General features: G+C 38.1%; 2 protein-coding genes across 2 annotated transcripts in view; both read right to left on the minus strand.

Moving 5' to 3' along the window:
• Window positions 1-24702, minus strand: part of sfxn5b (sideroflexin 5b) — a 341220-nt gene that overhangs the window by 237709 nt on the left and 78809 nt on the right. The gene's annotated exons all lie outside the window — the stretch shown is intronic.
• gfra4b (GDNF family receptor alpha 4b) overlaps window positions 2590-24702 on the minus strand; it is a 51472-nt gene continuing 29359 nt past the window's right edge. Inside the window, exons 2-8 of the mRNA XM_067599760.1 lie at window positions 15344-15619; window positions 14967-15047; window positions 12100-12445; window positions 11212-11321; window positions 10266-10400; window positions 6578-6744; window positions 2590-5498 (exon numbers count right to left, since the gene is read on the minus strand). Of these exons, the coding sequence (XP_067455861.1) occupies window positions 5355-5498; window positions 6578-6744; window positions 10266-10400; window positions 11212-11321; window positions 12100-12445; window positions 14967-15047; window positions 15344-15619 (1259 nt within the window). The 3' untranslated portion in view covers window positions 2590-5354. The remainder of the gene's footprint in view (window positions 5499-6577; window positions 6745-10265; window positions 10401-11211; window positions 11322-12099; window positions 12446-14966; window positions 15048-15343; window positions 15620-24702) is intronic.

Here is a 24702-nt window from a genome sequence, read left to right on the forward strand (position 1 = left end):
AAACCACAGAAACGTTGAATATATATGTTTCAACACATGAAATACGTATCATATCAACATTTCTACAAACGTAGCATATTAACATTTCTACCTGTTGAATAATGACGTTTTATGGTGTGACAACGCTGTGGTTAAGGTCTGGTTAGGTTTAGACACAAAGATCACTTGGTTAGAGTTAGGGAAAGATCATGGTTTGGGTTAAAATAAAATAAAAATAAAATAAAAACGGCCGATTTCTCACTAAAAACACCCGGTTGAAATGTTATGTGTATTTTACGTGTTGAAATATAGATATTCAACGTTTCTATTGTTTGCAGAGACATAAACTGCCAACGTTTTATTCTGGCGACCAGGCTGCCTGGAATAGTTCAGTCATAACTCTGAATAAAAGAACTTCCACTCTAGCTACAGATACACACCAGTTCATTCCTTAAACACAGGCATAAAATCAAGTCATTTTGGCACACAACCAAATGTCTCCTAAAAAATTATGTTTATACCACTAATTTGGAACAGCAAACGCCGGCAGGATTACATTTTTTTATCAACACGATGAGGAAACATTTTTATTGAACTTCCAAGTCCCAAAATGTTCCCATTGAACATTCACTAACAAACATTTAATTTGTTTTTCCTACAATATGCATTTGTGGCAACTAAAGCTTGATTAACATGTTGGATTATTACGTTCAGGCAACTCAGAGCATGTGGATACGTTTAGAAAAAGATTGTCTGATAAATATTGAAAAAGTAAATGCTGACTTGAAGCAGGAGACAGAATGCGTTAGTTTTTCAATATTTAACCAAAACCACAATCTTTCTCTAATCTTAACCAAAGTGTTTCTTTAGTCTTGACTCATCCACACACTGGATGCTGCATGTAAAACCCTGTTTCTGATGTCAAAGTCCTGCAGTTTTTGTACCCACCACCTCCTCTGAGCACTTCACTGTGAATTTGATAAACATACATTTTAGGAAAGATAGCTGAAAAAAGCTTTCATTGTCATTTGGTCTCTATTATGACACTTTACTACATGTGTACATTTCCATGAAAATACCTGTTTTAACAAGGTGGGTCCAGGTTTGCGATGAATGCTTTGCACTGATTGTTACAATGGATACTGGCTCACATTTAGATTTACATTGGTCAGTTGTGTCAAACTGTCAGTCTTAATAAACATTATTGTCCATTTAAATATAAATTGAATTGTTGTTATTTACCTAATTTTCTGTTCTCATTCATAAACTATTTTATTTACTCTGTTTGCATTTAGTTACATAAACACAGACCTCCACTTTAAGAGAGGTTCTGCTTTGTGATTCAGGCAATAAACAACCAATATCACCATCAATGGGTTGTACTACATAGAGGGGTATTATTAGCAAAGATGGGATGTGACAAACACAGGAAAACTGGACATGGTGTTATTCAACAGACAGTGTGTAAATTTGACCATCATACATGAATGTTTAAATCAAATGCATTATTGTTTGCATATTTCATGAGCTCCTTGCAATTTTCTTTATGGTATTTTTTAATCTTTGTGTAATAATTGAAATGACAAGATTTTATGTGAGTGAACCTCCTATTTGACAAATTGTATCATAGGTCATCAGAGATAAGAGATGATTCTAAACTATGTGTGTGTGTTTTTCCACCACGCTGCACACTGAAAATGAAAATGCATCACTCATGGAGTGATGAGTCTGGTATAAATCAGCTGAGCAGATCATAATCTGAGCATTCAGAATCATCACAGCAATCTGTTTCTCGTCGACACTTGTAGTATTATGAGTAGAGGCCCTCCCTGTGTGTTTGTATTTTGGAAGTCACTGCTCTGGATGATTTTAATATCAATGCCCGCGGTGTAATATCACTACAATGCAAACAAAGCATTGCATTCTGATTTAGTTTTGGTAGAAAGCTTTGTAGACCCAATCCCCACTTATTTTCCACCATGCTGCCTAAGGACTCTCTTCAGGAGTCATAACTCTGAGCTTTAGACAACTTAGATTCACTTGACTAATTTTTCTCCCTGAGGAGCACTTGATAACTTTCATATCACAGTCTTCTCCAGCGTATCTTCCTCTACTTTTACTGAAAAGTTCATCAGCATTCAGTATGCATACATATTTTTTGAGGATTGTTTTAGAGGGAGACACACCATACAATATGATCAAAATAAAGGGTTTAGATAAAATATAACCACACAGAAAGGGACTTCAACTGTGATTTAAATCACAATTACAAACACTGCTACAAAGGTGGCTTTAACAAATAGTTGATTAAATCAATTGATTGAAAATCTGAAACAATTTTTACAACAAATGAACTGTTTCAATTGTCTATCCGTGCAAAAGAAGCCAAATATTTGCCGGTTCCAAATGTGAGGATTGGCTTCTTTTAAATTGAATACTTGGTGGTTTGGGGCTGTTAGTCAGACAAAACAAGACATTTTAAGATGTATTTTTCTCTATTTTGTGGTCTTTTCTCTGACTAAATGAAAAAAGAAATCAAATAGACAATGAAAATAATCAGTAATTGCAGCCTTAGGGGGCTTAGCCTCAATTCAATTCCAACTCCAATAATTTATTTGTTATAAAAAATGTTTGGAAGGTACATCAGTTTAATAACTAAAAGAATTGTTAAATGCATTAAGGAGAACACTTGAAAAACATGACAGAACAGATCATAAGACCAAAGAGGAACATTGGTCAAACATTAAAAAATAACCAACAGGCATATACAGTTTGATAAAAAGCCATAAATTGTATGAAATATGACGAACCTTTGTAACAGTGTTTGCAAAGGTGATTTAGTCCCTTTTTATTAATTTTTGGATTCTGTCTGCTTCCATTGTAGAAAAACAGCAAAACATTATAGCCTTCACAGTAAGCCTTCACTGGATTGATCTCCTCACCAAGTTTACAATAGCTGCACCCTAGGCTATTAATCTGGCTTGGCCCGACAACTAGTGACAACAACATGCTTTTTCAACACCCAGTGCAGCAGTAATGTAACATGCTACATCACAGCTCGAGTGGTCACGAGTACAATCAACCACACCTGAACAAACCCAGCTGTGATGTTAGGTGTCAGAAGTCAGAGGCAAACCTTTCAGTCCATGGAGGACAGTGCAGCTATGTTTTTCCTCCTTTCAAAATCTACAGTGGTAAAGTACTCTTTAACAGCAAATATTTCATAATGTGTATGAAAAGCTGTGCAAGTACATTTACTGTATGTAAAACTTTAAGTGGATGCAGTAGCAAAAATCACGCTTGGGTTATTCTTTAAGCCCGTGTCGAACACGTAATTTGTTTGAATTTGTTTATATTGAAACTGCAAATGGTTGAGTCTCACTACACGTTCCTCGCCAAGTCTGACACACAGACTTGTTCAATGATGGCACCATTTCTTTCCAACTCACATTTAACAGCACTAGCAAGAAGGCAATCACGTCATCCTGTGTCACAACAAGGGGTTAATAATGCAGGCTGTTCTGACTTTAGTATTGTTAATTGTGTGTTTCCCCCAAAATAATGGCAACATGTAAACAGAGAAACAGTGGAGGGTGATGGAGTGTAGCTATTTTCATCTCTGAATCTTTTTCCATTATACTGGTTTCTGGACAAACTCTTGCCAGGTGCTTTACTATAGAGTTACTCATCCTTTGGCCTAGTTATGTAATGAAAGAAAACTTCTTTGACGTTGTGTCTTCCTTTTACACACGATGCTACTTCTGGGCATTGATTCCTTGTTTAGTCTTTGGCAGCCAGCTGCAGCCTTCTGTCTATATGTGCTGCCGAGTAAAAGTAGTCCTAGAAATAGTTAAAGCTGTCTGCTAATGGATACATTAAAAATTAAACGTATACTTTTATACGTTTACTTTATTTAATGTCCAGACAAATACAGTCACTCTGAGGTGAAGCAGCAGGTGAGCTTTTAGTAAGACAGATCAGTTTGAAAGCACATCTTTACGTCACAAATGGCTCTATAACGCTGTTATATTCTCACTTCAAATAAAGAACACCAAAGTACTTCCTGAAGTCATGTGAGTGTTAGTTTAGGTAAACATGTATTCACTTGCAATGTTTCTGTCTCCCAAAAAGACTTAACCAAGTGTTCCCCTCAGCAGCACCAAACAAAGCATTTGCCATTTAAAAAGGTTGAACGATGCTAATGTGTAAACATTGATCTGAGAACTTTTATTTGCAGCACTTCTGGTCCTGTTAACAATTCAACGGCACGTTCCCAGAACAGAAAATACTGAATCATTCATAACTGTCTAATCTCAAAACAAGCTCCGTGCCGATATTGGCGAAGCTTAATAAGTCAAACTATTCACTTTTTTCCCTCTGGCACAAAAACTCAGAACCCCGTATAGCAATGTTCACGGATACAAGGAGAAATAAAAGGGTATAATGCTCACAAACACATAGTACAGCAGCCACAGGTAAAGAGTTTCTGCTTTTCTGATTATTTCCTTTCAAGTCCAGGGACTTGTCTTTGCTGATAATTTCCTTTTAAGACCAAGGACTTATTTTCTATGAACAGTTACTGTAGCTTTAGCAATAACAAATAAAGTGATGTGACAAAGGGCAACAGTCTTGATGGCGAGTACAATTATAATGTCAGGGTTTTCCTTATGTACCCTGCTTTGCCACATCTCTTCTAGATAGTACTGCTGGACGTTTTAGAATCAGGGTGTTTGTCCAGGATGTCTGAGCAAAATGTAGCTCTATTGTCTCTCTGTCTCTCTTCAATTCCAGTATTGATCAGAAATAATGGTCCTCTTTCAGTCACTTGAGGAGAGTGGTATTAAAGCCCCATATACTCCAGCAGCTTTCAAATCATTCTGTGTACAGACCGGACGCAAAGTTCTCTGGTTCTCTCCATGTTTTTTCCTCACAATATTTCAAATAAGAGCTTCTGTTGATAATACAAATTTTCACAGGTACTGGTATACTTCATGTCTTTGTATCATACTGTACATATCTGTGTTATAATTTCATATTAACTCTTGAAAATAGATACTGTTGGATAGCTGAGAGCTGGGTTAGTCCACAAAAGCAATACTTTGACTTCATTTTGGCTTGACTTGATTGCAACAACAATGTACAAATGTACAGACTGGCTTCAGTTTGCAACAGTCTCCCACACTCTGAGCGAGAACACTGGCAGGTGGAACTGGACCACTTAGACACAAAAATAGAAAAAAAAAACAAAAAAAAATAGAATTGCTGTACATATTTAGAAGGAGGACTATGCCAAACGGTCCATTTTCCTCTGAACTGCACTGGTCCTCCCATCTGCTTTGTACTAGGAGGGTCCTCAGTACGCTCCCCTGCAGTCTTTAGTGTCCATTGTTGAGCAGATGAAGGAGCAACGACAGAAGGCTGAAGGCAGCTTGAAGCATTAGACTGGGAGGTGAAGCAGACTTTGGGAGGCTGTTGGTAGGCAGGGTGGACTGGCCCACCAGTAGTTCATTTCCCATGGCCTAGGAGGAGACAGAAAGATTAGTTTATGATAATTCTTTATTTACATGTCCAGATATGCTTGGTAGTATATGTTAGTTCACTGAGTTTCAGGTGATGGTCACTGAGTAAAAGCGGGCTACAGATATTCTGTGTCTGGGTTGCTCTTAGAACCGTAAGTCAGGATAAATGCAAGGCTTCAGGCGAGATTAGGGCCACTTGTATCAATGAAATTCAGTGTTAATGTACGTGCATTCGAATTTGATAATGGACTCATTGTTTCAGTCATGTATTAAGCAAAAACACACAAGATTGGCTGCTCCTAGCTTTTCAAACGTTACTATTTGTGTCTTTCTTCAATTTTATAGAATTACAAATTGAATATACTTGGGTTTTGAAATGTTGGCCAGAAAAAAAACAAGCAATTTAACCTTGGAATCTGTGAACACAATGCATTTTTAAGTCTTTTTGTGTTTAATTCATAGAAAAAATAATTGATAGATTTATCAATAGTTAAAGTAATCATTAGTTGCAGCCTTTCATGATTTACCTTTTTTTGTGTGTCATATTATGACATCATATATTATTAGGGCTTCAACTGATGATTATATTCATTCATCTAATTTCTCGATTAATCAAGGAACCAATCAATTAGTTGTTTGGTCTACAAAATATCACAATTTAGTGAAACATGCCCATCACAATTTAGCCCAGGTTAACATATTTATACATATTTATGTCTTGTTTTGTGTTGTTTGTCAGCTCAAAAATGAACAGTATTTATTTATTTTATTTATTTATTTATATCCTTATCATAGAAGACTTAGAAAACCTGAAATTCCATTCAAATTTGAGAAGGTGTGACCAGTAAATTTTTTCTTAAAATATGTAAACGATTCATCAATTATCAACATTTTTGCCGATAAATTTTCTGCCAATCAACTAATTGATTAATTGTTCCAGCTCCAATATTTAATATTAAACAACATGATAGCTGAACCGCTGAGCAATATTTCCTGTTAGCATCAGCGATTGTCCATTGCTGGATGAGTAACTGTGTGAACCTGCCGTAGCAAACTGACCATGACAAAAAATTACACACCTGTGTTGGTATTATTGTATCCATGATGTTCCGCATAGTTTCTAGGTTTTCTGGTTGGGAAGTACTGCTCTTGCTTTCTCTGCTGCTGTGGTCGGGACTGGGTGTACTGGACTGGCTGAGAGTCGGCTGCTGGTCTGGTTCGCTTCCAAACGCCATAAGAGCGTTCCCTGAAAGATGAGACATAGCAGCGAAAAAAGTTTATTAAACTTCAGCAACATTGTCTTGAAATGTTTTCATCAAGTTCCATCGAGTTTCTGTCATGATTGAATAAGACATGAGTGTCTTATTCAATGACGACAGATGCCTTCAGCTCTGAATTGTAAATTTTGCATGAGGGCTTTTGCCGGGCCATAGCTAGTTTGGATTTGACTGGCAGAGGAGAGGAAAAAAAAAAAAGAAAACGGAATCAGTATTCTCTTCAAGTATCCCTGCACCTGCCTCTCCACATCGACCTCATTAACTCATAGACCATTTGCACTGGCCAAACAACTCTGAGACCTCTCTCTGTATCTTTTCTAGGCAGGAGGCCCGAGGAAAGACTGGCCAAAGATTCACCTCGCTGCAAACACCAAGCAAAGATGGTTATTGTGTGTGTATATGTAACATATATATATATATATATATGAGAAGTGGAGGGGTGATCTTCAGCTATTTATGGTATTTCTGTTGCTTCTAAACTGCCCAGCTTACCTTCTTAAATCTGCAATCATCACTATTCATACTGTAGTCCATGCCACTTGATGTGCAGTGTTGGTCATGTTGATTAGATTTTGGTTCTCTTTTGATATATATTGACTTTAATCATATTTTAATCATTACCCATCTTTGTCTGTCACCACCATTCAGGTTTCAGAACTAGCAGTAACTAGCAGTTGAACACATGTGAATAATCACATTTAACCCTTGAAACGTATACCTGAAGTCTTCAGAGGACTGGGACTATGTCACACCCTATTTAATTCATTCATTTTTTTCAGTGAAGTCTGCTAGCGGCTGTCGGTTCACCTGTGTGGTCCGGACTGAAATATCTAAACAGCAATTCAATGCGTTGCAGTGACATTTTGTACAAGCATTCATGATCCCCAGAGGTTATTTTTCCTCTAGTGCCACCATGAGACTGACATTCGTAGTTTTGTGTGAAATGTCTTGACATCCATTGGATGAATTGCTATGAAATTTGATACATTCATGTTTCCCTCAGGATGAATTGTAATAGCCATTGTGATTTGTACAATACTGATGTCATTCTCACTTAATTGTGCGTAGCAAAAGTTAGCATACTGACATGCCAAATTAACATGTTGAACATTAAAAATCAGCACATTCACATTATAATTTTTAACAAATTAGCAGGCTTACATTAGCATTTAGCTGACAGCACTACTGTACCAGGGCAAACCCTCACAGAGCAGCTAAGATGGCAGTAGACTGGCAGTCTCGTTAACAATTTTCTGGCATCAAAATGGCTGAAAATCACTCTTTAGTTAATGTGTTTCTTAAAAGATTTTATAGGGACAGTAGAGACCAGAGGTGTGTAAAACTCAGAAGACTTGAGTTTAACTGCATGCAGTGTGCAACAGCGATTTTTATTTGCGATTTCTGTGCTGACGGATTTGTGTTATGTGACATTCATTGAGCAGTTACAGTAACAAAGGTTACAATATTGTAACCCTAGTTCTGTAAGCACAGGTTGAGCCCTCTACTGGACTCTATGGGTAAAACTCTCCTCCAATCACACGCACACAATCGTCCAGAATGGACAGCAAGACGCTAACTTATATGTTGTGTGAGATGCACGTACATGCGTGTGATTGGAGGAGAGTATTACCCATAGAGTCCAGTAGAGTGTGAGACAGAACATTTCAACAGTCATTTATAAGTGATTAGAAAACACTAAATGAAATATGCTTTGGGGTTTTTATTTGTGTGTGTGTGTGTGTGTGTGTGTGTGTGTGTGTGTGTGTGTGTGTGTGTGTGTGTTTTCTGTTAGCAGTTTACTCTGAAAAGTTTACTAGCAGTATTACTTTGATTTGTAGCTCAATCTGTGTTGCATAAATAACAGGTCACTAAACACCCAAAGTATGTATGAATGTTTGGCATAACACCCATGCATTTAAGGGTTAAAAAAGATACATTAGTGTTGAAAAAACAGCTTGCTATAGGAAAAAGTGTCCAGGAGTTAGCTCTCTAACTTTTTCCGTCAATTTGTAAAAGAAAAAAAAGTAGATCAGGAGTTTGGAGGAGATTTAATAAATATATAATTACCTAACAATCACATGGTCAGCTTACTTATAATTCACAAAGAAGTGATTGTCTGAACACCCAGGTGGAATTACCAAGGAAACAGCATGAAGGGGATGATTAATAATGAGAGAAGATGAAGTGAGAGAGTAAATAGGGGAGAGAGAAACAGAGAGAGCATAGTGTTCATTTTACCAAAAGCAGAGCATCTCAGATTTAAACACATGTCGCGCAGCTGCTGTTTGACCATGCTGGGAAACATCTGTCTCACTGGATCCCAATAGCTCTGTCCTGTCACTGTCTTCTATTAATTCTGCCCACTTTGCTTTTTACATATTGAGCCTATTTTGAGGTCCCCTGGCACAGGTTATCATTGCCAATTATTCTGATTAGGAAAGGCCATTTTTGTATTTCATTTCATAATGAAATCATCACGTTGGCTCTACCAGCTGTGGAGTGGGATGATATGAAACCATAGAAATTCAAACAAGCCCCTGACGTATTTATGGAACAGTATTTGTTTTAGCAGTATAGTGATAGCGTTTTTCCTTACATACTCAAATGTCTTGCCCTGTTTAGGCTTAAAATATCCATATGCTTTATTTATGTTCTCCAGCGACACCACTCTGATGCTTCCTATGCAGTGTACACAGCTCAATGACACTTCAAGTGTCATTTTACAACCTGGATAACATCTTATAAGTGTATGACTCACATGCAACATACACTCCCTGCCACTTCATTAGGAACACCTGTGCAATCTAATGCAATCCAATACAACAGCTTTAAACACTTTTCGATATAATGCACTCCAGTACACCACCACCACCCACTATGACCTCAATAATAAACATAAGGTAGAATTATCACCTTTCTGACAGTGTCAACAAAAACTGAAAATGTACAAGCTTTGGAAATGTAGAATTTATGGCAAAGATGTTGTATTGGATTGCATTAGATTGCACAGGTGTACCTAATGAAGTGGCTGGTGAGTGTAATTTTTTGAATGCTGAAATTGGGAAATATTAATGGCAATGTAATAAACAGTTATGATCTGAACAAACTGTGAAATAATAAATAGGTGCAATTCTGATCTCAGACAAACTATTAATCTTTTCAGTGTGGCAATGCAGTTTTTGTCCTTGGAGGTGCATAGAAACTGCATTTTACACTACATTATGCAACATTCGGTACAGTATCTCACCGCTGATGGCCTAATTTTCCTGTAAAGAGTCTTGGTTGTTTTAAATAGTCAATTTCTGACTCATGAACGGGAGCAGACCAAAATGTAGCCTGTAATAATGTCTGTAAAAACATATCAGCTCTTCCCCCCACCCCCACCATCATTTGAAAGCAAATACCTCTATATAAACACAACCTCTAGCCCAAAAACCTGAGTCAGTACATTCCATGGACAGAGGACATTGTGGGATAGAGTGACACTCACGGAGACAGATGTTGTCAGTGAAGTATCCCAGGAAATCATCACACTCCTTCCTCCGGCTCCCACTGGCCGAGCAGGAGCACCATGGAGCCACGCTCGATGTGGAGTTGTTGACATAGTTGGGAGTTATTGTACTTCCTGTAGAGAAACAGCACCAGGTGTCATACAGTGTTAAATATTCATACGTCTTTGAGTTGTTACACCATATTTATAATGCTGCATGAGCAAGACGGACACTGTGTTTCCTATACAGAGACCTGATGTAAAGGGCTGATAATATTCTAGCATTGTTGGTTAGACTTGCTACGCACTGACTTGTATGATATAATAGAGATCCTGAGAAGCACTCCAATTTTCTCTTTTTTGGGTCACAGAAGACTCTGGCCTTGAGATTTTTTTTTTATGTGGCTGTTTTTTTCCCAACATAGTGGAGGTGGGATTTCAGATGCTTTAATAAATACAAGACAGGAATGAAAATGCCAAGTATGTGTTTGTGCTGAGGGGCACCATTTGAGGTTCTTGAAATGCATTAGGTTAGGCTTGCTCCTCTTTCCAGTGCATGGAAAGGAACTGCTTCCCTTTTTCTGGTGCGGACTGTTACAAAACAAATTAAACATGCCTGCATTGTGTGAAGAGTTTTCTGTTTTTCTATAATGAGAGATTTTTGTATCTCACACCATCTTGAACTTTGTCTTTTGGTTTAGAATTAGAAGTTTCATTTCCTTCTCCCACTCACTCTTAATCTTCTGTATTTATTAATTTACCCTCTAGCTAGCTTTCAGTCATTCCTGCCTCCTTGCAGCTGCACAATTCTCTCTTTCATCCTCTCACACAGAATATAGCACATATGTTCTTTCTGTATTTACACAGTGACTACATCTCTCCACCTCATTTTTCTTCTCCTGTATATGTCTTCTCTCTGCGTGTTACTGCTCAGGTGTGAACCTACCTATGAGCCCTGTGTAGGCAAGGAGACATGCTCCATAGTTCCTTTGCTTGCAGCCACTGGCAGACGTTTCGGAGGGTTCACAGTCGTATTGAAACTGTGCCAGGCGAGACCTACAATACAGAAGCAACGGGCACTGGTTAGCAAGAACATGATAAGGCCTTGTATTGTTTTATGTAAAAAAGTTTCCTAGTTCTTTTTTATAATTTTTTCTACTATTACTTGGACATTTGATTAAGAGTTTGCCCCTCTGACATAAAGAAATATTGTTGGCTGTGGTGAAGACTGAAAGCATTGGACTGTAATGTGAAAGTGATAGAAAGAGTAATATATTGCATCCCCCAGATCTAGGATCATTAGTAAAGCCCTCTGAGTGTAATGGGGCTGTGAAAAATAATGGCCATGACCAGAGATAGCAATGAGCGATAACTCTGATCCATCTGGCTCTTTATCTGGGCTAAATATTTAATGTGTTATTCCAACAGACTCTCTGGGGTGTTCTAACCAATGGTGGTAGAAAGCTTTAGGGTAAAACAGCGGGCCATTTTGTTGATTGAATGGCTGTTTATTTGGTTTCAAAGAGTCATAATACTGAATAGCTCTGGCCAAAATATATATGATGAGTATATCTGAGATCTATATCCGAGGAGTACTTGAATAAACTAGGAATAATGAAACATTGTTTTAGCTGGTTTGGGATACTGTGAGAAAAGAGAAGGATTATTAAGCAAAATAAAACTGGGGATTACAATGATATTACAGCCATATGTTATTGTATCCATATGAGAACATGGCTATGTGAGCAATATCTTTAATATCTGTTATAGGCATGAGAGAAAAACTGGAATAAATGGAAGTCAATTAAAAGCTTCCGTTTAGCTTTGTTCTAACCTGCACACGTAGTCGGCATCACAGATCCGCATCTGTGTAATGCAGCTGGGTTTTTCCACGCTTTCATAAGAGCAGCTTGGTACAATGGTCTGCCTTCGACGTTCTGCGCATGCTGTGTCCGTACAGGGGCAAAAGAGCAGCTCATGTGTGTAGTCGGCAGGGACGCGGTCAAAGAACCTGCGAAGAGCCTTATTGCATTTAGGTCGGTTGCACAGTCCGGACTTGGCAGTGGGTTTGATACAAGCTGAGACATATTCTGTGCGGAGCTTCTGGCACAAGTCGTCCACATTGCAAGCCTTGGCTGCATCCAGGCAGCGATTCACAGTTGTCATGCCAACATCAGAGTCTGTGGATAGAAGTAAGGTCAAAGACAAGCGTAGATATCAGTGGAAAAATAATGGCAATAGAGCAAAAAGGTTTTGTGTTTATATGAATAAGGGTATATGTGACATGCAGAATGTATTCTGTGTATTTATTTTAAACATGCTGAGATCTTGTTAGAGTTTCAAAAGTTGAGATAGGTAGCTTTGAATTAAAGTTCAGCTTCAAAGTGTAAGTGTCCATAAATAAACAATGGATGCTCATTTCCTGAAGACCAGAATAACAATGCGATTATTAAGAGATAAGCCAAGTCTCTCTGTTCTTATGAAAATAGCACAATTTCTTAAAATAAAAATAAGTAAATAAATGTACGGTAAGTATAGCCCTGTGGACTGTTTTTTTTTTTCTTTTTTGTTTGTTTGTTTGTTTTTTTGCATTATTTTAATGTCAGCACAATAACCAGGCCAACACAACACTCCATGCCCTTCCATCCTACTAGTTAAAATTATCACAGTATGCTGGCATATTGCACTACCAGCCTTTTAACTTCAGCTGTTAACCTACTGTGAGCCATTTTGCAAAAGTACAGGCTGCTATTTTGGTATTCAGCACAGTGATGTGTCTCTACTGTCTGTTGCATATCCCTCTTTGTTGTCTCAGGCTGTTTGTAGAGCCCTCTTTTATCAGTAAAATGTGCATCAGTACCATGTTACTATGTCTATTCCTCCATTTGTTATTTCAAAGGAACTAAAGTAAAAGCAGTCTTTTGTGTTGTGTGAAATGATGTACATACAGCACAAAAGATTTAGCTTTTATCAAACCTATTATGCTCATTTCCAGCTCTATATTTTTATTCTGGGACTCCACTAGAGTAGCTTTGAATGGTTCACAGTTCTAAAAACTCCCTATTTATCTTATACTGGCCCTTTATGCAGTCCCTCAGTTCAGCCTCTGTCTCTAAAAAGCAGTCTTAGCTCCTGTCTCCTTAAGGCCCCCCTCCTGATGAGCCCTCTGTTCTGATTGGCCAGCTTTCCAGAAGCCTGCCAAGGGGCGGCCGTATCAAAGTTGTGTTAAGTTACTGCCGATGGAAACACATTTGCTGCTTTACTGCTTCATATTAAAAGCTTTTAAATGACTCACTGACCTTAAGTTTACAGGAAATGAAACTTGCTCCTCACTGTATTAGTGGAGCTTTGTTAGCGGTACTAAAAATTGGTCGACACAACAACATATGGAGATATTTGGAGTTCTTTGTTCAGCGGATCAGTTAGAAATAATACAGGGAGGAATAGTTCAAGCAGAAACAGCCAGTGGTGATGATGTTTGATGAAGAGCTGCAGACAACCAGCACAACTCCAACAGGTAAACAACCTATTTTACTTTGCAGTGCTGTGTAATAGAAAAACACTCACAGCGTGCCAGCTCAATTCAAGTCATGGCTCGGCGTGACTACCCCCAAAACAATGGAAAAATGCTATAATGTTAGCAGAGTAGAGCACTGAACTCCCATGCTGTGCGTGGAGCAGATGAAGAAATCTATCATGAGCCAATGTCGGCTCGGGCTGAAAGTAGAAAAAAACATTGGAAACCGAGCGTTCCAAGCAGTCTGAAGCCAGTGCTTTTGGCTCACAGGGATTACTTCTACATACATTTACCTCATCATTTGACACTTTGGCGATGTTTAATATGAACATCTGACATTGTAATATTATATATATGATAGGATAAGGAAAAGCATTTAGAAAGTAATGAAAGAACTAACTTATAAGAATCTTATATATGAATATATCTAAGAATATATCTACAGAATCAGATGAAGTGTTATGCGATTTGGACTAAAGGCACCAAGAAAAAGCTCCAGTGCCTTTTTGCATCAGCAAATAAAGCGGTCCTGAATTTCTGAATAGGCATGTTTGGTGTGAGAGTGAACCCTGGTGCTCAGTGTGGCAACTTCTGAATGAACCTTTTGTGTATATCCTGCCTGGGAAATGAGCAGCCAGCCATTGAACTTTTTGAGCTTTTTGCTTCAAGTATGAGTCATCAGCTTTCTGCAGCATGGTAGTTATAGCTTTTTAACAATGACAGGTGTTCTAGCTGGGGTGGTAGATAGATATACTGTATATCTATACACGTCTTTGATTTTCTAATGCTAGTCACTTTTTTCATTTCTTGCAAAATGTTTTCTTTAACCATGATCAAATAATTAACATTGTAGTCTAACTTTTAGTTCTTTTACCCTAATCTTTACTTTGTTTACATGTACAGAAAGCATATTCGTGGTGTTGTCATTTAATTCTTCCATAGTGGAGGATAGTTGTTTTTTTTGCTTAAGATTGCATTTTTATATGAGCCTGACAATATAACAAACAATGCAAATTTGTAAGATATTCTATTCTATCATTTCTATTTTAAGTTAATATTACACAAAAGTGGCAGGCTTCCAGGGAACATTCAGGAGAGTCATGTATTCTTGCGAGGACAAAACATCTTCAAAGGGTAAAATGGTATAAAATAAGGGGAAAATTAATGAAGGTCAGTGAACTTGCCAGCTGTAATAGAGGCCAAGCGGACATAGTCATAATCCCTCTGCACTGTCTCGTAAGGATAACTCTCCACCAGGTTGAGTCCTGAAAGAATAATAGACACAGGCAGGAACATTGGCTTGAATGTTCATCTTAACTGTATGAAACATAAATAATACTCTAATGTAATCATTTTCATTTGGCCACTGAAGCTCCAATTGGATAATTCATAACTTATACACATATGAAAGTCTTCCCATTATTTATTCATCTCAGTTACTGTATTATGTTTTAATGAACCATTGTTCATCAGCTACACTGTGTAAATAAAATAGAGATGTGATAATGTGATGAAAGTTTTTTTTAGCAGTAGAGACTGCTGCTATCCAGTAACCACTGACCATGTATGATGGACTGATGAAGGCTCCAGTAGATGCTCAAGCAGTTCTTCTCCTTCTTCATGCCCCGTTTACACTGGCAGCCATGTAAGGGGCTGGACAGAAGGGCAGACACTGCGTTGGCACACTGGCTCCTGGCACCAGGGCCCAGCTTCATGCTGCCGTTGCCCGCAACACACTGGCGCAAAGTCCGCAGACGTGGGCTACAAGTCTCATCACTTGAACATGAGTCTCCAGCCACCAAGCAGTCTCTGCCGGCCAGTATAACCTCTAACAGAGCTGTGAGAGAGTGAAACAGAGCACAACAGAGAGCAGAAAGATAAGAGGATTTCAGATGGCAGCTGAGTTGTGAGGTTATGAGATGAGACGGGAAATTCAGAATAAAGGAGAGGCAGGCTGAAAAGTCTGACCCAAATGTCAAGAATAAGAAAGGAGGAGAGCAGTAAAGTAAGGAAAATTCTGAAGAAGAAAAATGTGAACAGTTGTAAGGGGATATTGAGCATCATTAAATCCACTCCTCATTACAGCACTCCTATCAGAGCAGCCAGTACAGTTTTCATAGATGCAGTTGACGCAGCTGATTACTTTGTTGCTACAGAACTTGAGATGGATCTGAAGTTTGGATCAAATCTGAGTAGGCATCCAAGATATTATGTGTGATAGACGGGCAGATAGTTCTTAGGTTGAGGTGCAATCAAGAAAGATTTACTGTAATTTTTGTATTTTGTGTTTTTAGCCACACTAATGGTGGGGTTCTACGGGTTGCAAGGTCAGTCAATTCACCACACTATCAAACCACAACTATTGGATGGATTGCCATTAAATTTTGCACCGACATCCATGAACTCTTCAGGATAAACTGTAGTAACTTCAGTGACCCTTTAACTTTTCATCAAGTCCAACTTAAAAAAAAAATACTCAGCCTCATTTGTACTTTGTGTTTAGTGCTAATTAGCAAATGTTAACATGCTTACACACCAAACTAAGATGGTGAACATGGTAAACATTGTACCTACAAAATATCAGCATGTTAACATTTTCACTGTGAGCATATTAGTTACTGTTTAGTTCAAAGCACCACTTTGCCTGAGTACAGCCTCATGTAGGCCCTTGGTCTTGTTTTTCCTGTTGACTCTGTGTTTCCTAAAAGTATAAACAAAAGTATCCCCAGACTATAGTTGAGTGTAGGTAAAGTAAAATAAAGAATAGTGAAAAGTTAGTCTTCATTGTTGAAAGCAGGGACATTGAATGAATAGAATGAATCTTTTCTCATCCAAATATCCCAAAACAAAATACTGCAGAAAGTAATTCAGCTCTTTTGGATAACTGAGATTAGTCCTTCCACACCACACAACTCTTCTTTTTATGATGAAAAATCATCTTGAAGAACGCTGAATGAAACCACTTCTTGCATAAGCTGTAATATCTGTTTATCTTTTCACATAACCTCTGTTAGGTTGATACCTTGATAACTTTGTTTGAATTCATTACAATGGATAACATGCTTATAGTCTATCTACTGTCCTACAACTGGGCCTGTGGGCTAGAGCATTTGCTGCTTTATTCTGAGGAGAACGGCCTCAAGGCTGAGTTACTTCAGGTATTTTCACTAACCTCTCACAGAGTACAAGATATGAAATATTGTATTTGTAATGCAGGGTGAATAAATTACATGCAGTTACTGTGTGAGTGGCAGAGTAATGCAGTAGCTAAACAATGCTGTCGTTTGGTTTTTTTGACAAATCTTGTCCTGAGCAGGTTTTGAGCTCCACTGGATGATTCAAGCCTATTCTGTGATAATAAGTGTGTGTCATGTACAGAATATCCAGAGAACATTAACAAGTGAAAGAACCACAGATATTCATATGTTGCTGTGGTGGAAAGATCATGCAGTACCATGTCTGTTTATTGCTCTCTATCTCAATGTGCCAACATAACAGCCGGTGAGATAGGAGTTGCTGGTTCTCTTTTGCACGGCTGTGTGCTAGGATGGCAGGATAAATACTTTAAGTAAACATGGGATGAACGGAAAAGGTGATATTTATGTTAAGTAGTGTATATACTAGCAGTACATGTGGTTGTATAGCAGTATTTGAACCGCACTGTCTAATCATGAGGGAAAACAAAGTGAAATGTATTATGCATTATTTAATATTATGGCTCTTTGTTCTTATATGTTGCAAACATCTGACACCGAAGTCATTAATAAAGAATTTAAAATCAACTTACTGCTGTTTCTTTTATATCCTGCTGTGTATCTTGACTTTAGGTTGAATATTCTTTGACATCTTGTACAGCCTTTAAGTGCTGTCACACAGTTGGGATAACTTAGTATACAGAGACTTCATCCAATTAAATTCAAACTTTTGGGGCTTAATACTGAGTGACATTTCGTAGTATTTGGGATCCCAAGGATTTTAACCTCAGTCATCTCCATTTTAAAATTATGTTAATCAGAAGAAACGGATCACCAAATTGCCATGGATGAATAAAAATGTAATGTGTCAGTACGTACAGCAACATACAGCAGTAGGAGCTCTTCCATAACTTAATAATACACACCAAGATGTTGGTCCCAGATGTAAAATGTAGACAGTTAAAAGTAGAACATTTTCATTGGATATGTTTTTGTCATAGAGCTCATAAGCCACATAACATACAGCCCCTAGCTGGAGTTAATTGCATTGGAGGTGGTGAATTTGTAAAAAGAGCTGCCAGTCTTCTTTATGAGTTTCTTGTGTTCTTACATTCTCTGCAGTTTTTTCTAAAAATTATACTGTATTGGGAAAAAAGTTTGTAGAGTAAAGTGTTTTTATTTTTATTCCTGCTTTCCATTAGTGTTTGTTTAACTTGATGTTTTACACCTTAAAGGTGCAGTGTGTAGAATTTAGTGGCATTTAGCAGAACAGACTTGGCAGAAATGCAATATAATATTCAAATGTATGTTTTAATTAGTATATAATCACCTGAAAATAAGAATATTCGTGTTTTTGTTACCTTAAATAATATATCTACATAGGGAGCGGGTCCCCTTCAACAGAGCCCACCATGTTGCACTGCCATGTTTCTACAGTAGTCCAGAGCAGACAAACCAAACACCTGCTCTAGAAAGGGCCTTGTGTGTTTTTTGTGAGTTTTGCAGCCACCGTAGGTTCTCTTACATGCTTGGGGGAGGGGAGGTGTGTTCAGTTGGTTGCAATCTGCAACCTCACTGCTAGATGCTAACCTCACTGCTATTTCTAAACAAGAATTGTAGGTATGTTTTTTTAGGTTTGTGTTCTCAGGTTTTTCTATAAACATATTGCTAAGCATGAATTGTAATAAGCCAAGTGGATCCTATTATTCAAACACTGTAAATTCATACCACCTCTGGTATCTCTCGTAATGTCTCTTACTCCCTCTGCTTAAATCAAATTTTTTTCAATTTCATGCTGCTTTCATCTGCTTACATTGTAGGTAATTTTGGGGCAAACTAGTTTCAACCATTGTCTTGATTTCCAAAACACACAAACACAGTAGGAAAGAAAGAAAGTAATAAAACAACATATTTTCCATTCTGTCAACACCATTCAATCAATTACGTCTGCTTTCAAGGCTGGATCTTTACTAAAATCCCATAGGTGTATCGAGTCTGCCTCACATCAGGAGTTATCGGAGCTCTCATCTTCTATTCAGCACATGTCAGCTAAGCGCATCCAAAACAGACGAGGATACTGTGGGGGTGGGGGTGAGGGGGTGAGTTCCAACCAAAGCCAACGTCCTGGAAGTCCAGATGGTCAGTTGCAAATTCAAGGCAGAGATCCCAGGCCCTTCCTCTACAGCTATGTGTGTCAGTTTGTGCTGCCTGGGCAGAAGCTGGAATAGACACCATACATCATGAATGCAAATGAGCCGCTTGATTTGACATTTCCAATAAGCCTGTCTCAATGTACCAGTGGGTTTAGCCAATTAACCATGTCAGTAATCAATGTGTTCTGAGGCTCAGTTAAGTCCTCAGTTTCCCTGCCACATAAATCACGGGCAGATTAGCTGATCAGTTACCCTTGCGCACCGACTTAATGGTCCACTTCAGGAGAGATAAAATGGAAAATGAAACTTAATGAAGTCAGCTGGAATGTTAGGCTCACTCCTACAAAGCAGTGAGGCTGTGGGGGAAAATGGTAATGTATCGGTGCATTTAATGAGTATCACCTTTGTTTCAGTGCTCCTAAGATTTGTAAATTATCTTTATAGTTGCAAGTGGGCAGGCTCAGTGAAACATATCAGTTTAACGGTGTTTGGTAACATAGCAAAGCCATCTTTACTATGACTGCTGATTCGGCAATCACACTAATTTCCTTCTTACTCTTTATTTTTTCTGCTTATTCCACCCACTCTGCCTTCCCCTGGAGTTCACTTTGGTCATCAACTCAGCTGTGTGCGTACCACCACAGACAGATGCCGATGCAGCATTGTTGGAGCTGGTGATGGTGTTCTGTGCCACCAGACCAGGTACCTGGATGCTGTTCTCATTATGACTGGGGATTTTGGCAAGGTAAACCTTAAAAAAGTTCTGCCAAACTTCTATCAATATGGTGCCCCACTAGAAGGTTTTGGTAACAAGGCTAATTCTTTCACACCATTCATCAAGTTCAATCACACCACTGTCTTCCTCATACTAGAATATAAACAAAGGATGGTACAAGAAGCTGTGTTATGAGAAAGGTCAATTGTTGGATTGCTGTATCAGAGACTACGCTGCAGGGCACATTGAGTGACATTGACCAGGATATGGTCCACTCCAGCTCTAAAACATCATCGAGTCTGCTGTAGTAGTGACGAGATTCATGGCAACACAGGCTGATAGTAACATCCCTACAGTGCCTGTACGGTCATTTCTGAAACAGAAACAATGGATCCATCCAATCCATCTGCAAACTGTGCCAACTTCAGGGTATTTACCCCCAAAATAGCCTATTAAAACATATGAAGTTCTATGATTACTGTAGGTTTTTTCCTGAATCATATATTTAACAACTGTGAGACTCTCCTTTTACTCAAACAGCTCGTTTCCTCCTTCTTTGCCATTTTCAGTAGCAGGCCGTGTCAAGGTTGGTATTAATACATACTAGTACATACTGAACTTGTCAATGAGTGTCTCTCTTTTTAAAGCACTTGTTACACAACTTGGTACAGTTCATGTCTCTTTTGCCATTTCTACTTCCACAGTTTATCAAGATATAACTTTGATGACTGTAAAAGATGCTTTAATCCTCACTTCTTCAAAACTGCACTTCTTTAGTTTGTATGTTCTTTTGAAAAATTAACTTGAGCCAAAGGAAGGTGATTTTTTTTTGAGAAGAGAAAGACATTCAGACCATTAAATGTACTTCGGCATTTTAATTTGTTCATCAAAAGTCATTAAAATGTGAAGGGTTAGAAGTGGTGGTTAGCACAGTGGTGCTGTGGTTAACATTGTCACCTCACAGCAAAAGTTTGCATGTTCTCCCCATGTCTGCATGTTCTCCCCGTGTCTATGTGGGTTCTCTCTGGGTACTCTGAATTCTTCCCACAGACCAAAAACATGCAGGTTAGGTTAATTATTGTGAATGTCACATTGAATGGTTGTCTGTCTCTATACTATATGTTAGCCCTGTGATTGATTGGCGACCTGTCCAGGGTGTACCCCACCTCTCGCCCAATGTCAGCTGAGATTGGTTCCAGTTTTCCTGTGACCCTCGAGAGGATAGAAAATGGATGGATGGATTAAATCCAAGTGAATATTACATTTGTCTTATTTGTTATTGATCTCCTGCTGGTCATATTAAGTTTCTTACATTTAGCATACTACTCAAGTTTGAGAGAAAAATGAAGTTCATCATCTTGTGAAAGTACTGTCCTTTTTGCTTTATTAGTGACAACTTTGAGGAGCTAAACATTAAAGTTATTTGCATAATTATAAATATCAATAGATAAATTGATAGATACATTTTTCTACCAGTGTATGAATCATATTTCAAAAGAAGTCTGTATTTTCTATTATAAATTGTTGCTGTTTGAAACTCTGCATAAGACAGCATTATTTGCTTTTATGGTACAAAGTTAGCAATTTCAGACATCAAAGCAGAGTAGATTGAATTTGGCAAAATGAGACAGCAAAATATCCAACTACAGTCAAAATAAAGCAATGTCAGCTCCACATATACCTAATGTTAGACATCAGACAAACACTGCATGAAGACCCAGAAAAAAGCATGGTAATTTAGCTTCAATGTTTTGAAAAAAAGCATTCTCACTTTTCAGCTTTCTGTTAAAAAATAACTGTATCATACACATTACATTTTTTTAGCTAAAAAAATCACTCTTTGAGTTGATCCTTTTCCAACAGCGGCCATTTTCAACTTTTACTGAAAGAAAATGCATCCTGTAAGATTGTCATGTAAATGATTTTCTCAGAACTTCAGACAATCTCAGATACATTTCAGAGATATGAAATCAATGAATTATTTCTATCAAATGCGGATTGGCGTCGGCCTTTGTCAGAAAATACTAATCGTGATCAGTATGTGTGTTGAGCTATTACACACATCAAAGATGTATGTAATGTACTTGAGGTATAAGGCAAGGTTCTTTACGCAACGATGGGCCAGCTGTGTAGAGGTTTGAAAGTAAGGTGTCTGAATGTATCTCTCTAGCCTTCTTTATTCATTCCTCACTCAACTATTTCTGTCACTTTTCATATGATGCCACTGAGTTCAATGCCACAAATGCCTTTGAGGCATTTGTATGAGAGAGTGTCAAAGTGTGTGCAGTTATCCCCAGTTGCACGATTTATTGTGTTGAGATGTACAGTGATCTTGGAGAGATGTCAGTGAGGCAGCATGATTTGCTAGCTTTAATAGGCCAAGTGTATTACCTCGTGAATCGACATCCCTCTATATTACTGATTGATTTATTTCAAATTAGACCTCTGTAGCAGGAAGATGATGACATGAAAATATTCCTCCAGATGTTTGCATGAAGTGTGTAGTGGTAGTAAGACAGAACTGGACCATGCTTACACTTCCCAACACAAGCAAGTTCAAAATGTCTGCTGGGAGAAGTTTATATTTAATTCAGTAACTAAGTCCTTTTTATAGGCTGCAACAAGCCAAAAACAGAAAGGGCAGATTATATATTTTAACCATAGGTCTTAAAGGATAAGGCTTGCATTATTCTATGTTTTTCTTTATGTCAACAAATCTCATTGAAGGACCAAAACTAACAATGCCTTCATCTGTCTGTGGTAGATAAAAAGCTTTAAAAACAGGTCACAAATATATAGTTGTTGGGGTTTTTATATACAAACTATTTTCATAAAACAGCTGGGTACTGTAGTTCTTAAAAAATGTCACTCAAACAGGAGTAACTAGTGCATTTGTTCAGGACTATTTTCAGCTGCAGATTATTTCACAATAGGTTAATATTTATGGCACGATGGTGAATGTAGGACTGACTCAAAATAAACTACAGTGCCAGTTCATGGTAATGAAGGAGAACTTCACCAAATGCAACAGTGTGGCTCATTTACGTTTTAATAGTTTCTGGACAACAATGAAGGTCTATGGCACAGAGGAATAAGCTACATCAGGCTTTAGCGACACAGACAATACTTTTTAATAGAATCAATACAGTGTTTTGTTATTTTTTTCTTGGGATTTGTTGACAGTTGCAAAAATACATAATCTTGCTTGCCTTATCCTTTAATAATGAATTTTCTAATATGGCATGTGGAGTTGCTAAACACTCCTAATCCTTATTAACATCTGTTTCCAAGTTTAGTGCTGCAAGAATGTGAAAACTCACACTGCATATAGAACAACAGAGAAATACACACACACACAAACATGTCATTTGATTGAGAGTGATTAAGAGGTCTGCTGAAGCACTGAAAACCTGTATTCCTCTAAGTGACATCGCACACTCTCAGAAAATATCAGGTCCCAAATAGAGACCATTTAGTTCCCTGATAACCATCTACCCTCCTCCACCAACACCACCAACCTTGTCTTTAATCGATGCTCTCCCTCAGAGGAGCTTTGGCCGGAAAGGAGATGTCTGTGGGAAGGCGTTCCTAATCTCTCACTGTTTTCCCCATCTCCAAACATGGACACAAACACTGCATGAGGACATTTAAGCTGCTAACAGATATGCAAAAAGATATCAGCCAGTACTAAGCATCACAATGCATTCTGCTCTTCAAAACTATTGCATGCTCATGCTACTCTAAATGTACTGTACTGTATGTAATGAATTGATAATAAACCCGTGTCACAGCCTTCACTCCCTCAGCCACCTCCTCTTCTTAATTGTGCATGTGCTAACATCTCTCCCCCAAGGTTCTTACATTGACAAATATGCTTATTATTAATCACTCTCCATCACTGGTAGCAGGAACATGATGTTGACATGTTCTACCACTCTAGTAACACAGGCATGTTTTCTTTTCAGCCGTGTACATTTCACTTTTTTTTCTGACGTTTTTTCTCGCATTACTTCTCACCTATATTATTGAATTCCACATTCCCCCGATACAGTTTAAAAAAAACAAACATACAGATTCATCCTGTAATGCAAGCGCTGCTGTGTGAAGGGAGCAAATTGTAAACAAAGATTATATCTGAACACGCTGGAGACAGTGGTTGTTATTCATGACTCGAATCACTGCTGCAAGTGGGAACCCGTGTCCGTTTGATCCGAGGGCTAGATGCTGTAAGACTGACTGGCACAGTTGCAAAGGTCTTGTAGCATTAAAGTTTGTTTGGATCGTTGGAGTACAAGCTAACTTGTAACAGCTTGAGTCTGTGTGTGTTTGAGAGAATGTGTATGCTCTTGTTGTATCCTTTTGAGAGCCAGTTCGGGTTTAAGTCTCTTGAATGATACAGTGAGGGGAGAGGTTAAGGAGTTTGAGATTTGAAGGAGCATTATGTCATTCATAATAAAACTCTATCAGCAACAACTTTGACAAGACTCATGTTGTGGTGTTCAGTTAAAGTCACATGAGATCACATCACTGCTGTGACACTGTCATAGCCGTGGGGTAAGAATGAAGATAACAAGCAAAAATGCAACTGAAAGAGCTTGTGAAAAGAATTTATTTCGACAGAATCTTCATTTGCAACAACAATTCTGTCTCTGTCTGCACTGTAGTGGCTATAATCAATACAGTTCCCTTCAGCTTTACAGAGCATTTTAGTGCTTTTAAGCTTATTATTTTGGTTTTCCGGGCTACAACGTTACTGTTGTGGTTCACTCCCACCGCTCTCATTAGTGTCATTTTTGGCTGCAGTGGCCAAATGTTTTCAGTGAAAAAGCTCTGAAAACCCACAGTGACGAGCACCAAA

This window comes from Thunnus thynnus, chromosome 9 (genome assembly GCF_963924715.1).
Source record: "Thunnus thynnus chromosome 9, fThuThy2.1, whole genome shotgun sequence".
Classification (NCBI taxonomy): domain Eukaryota; kingdom Metazoa; phylum Chordata; class Actinopteri; order Scombriformes; family Scombridae; genus Thunnus; species Thunnus thynnus.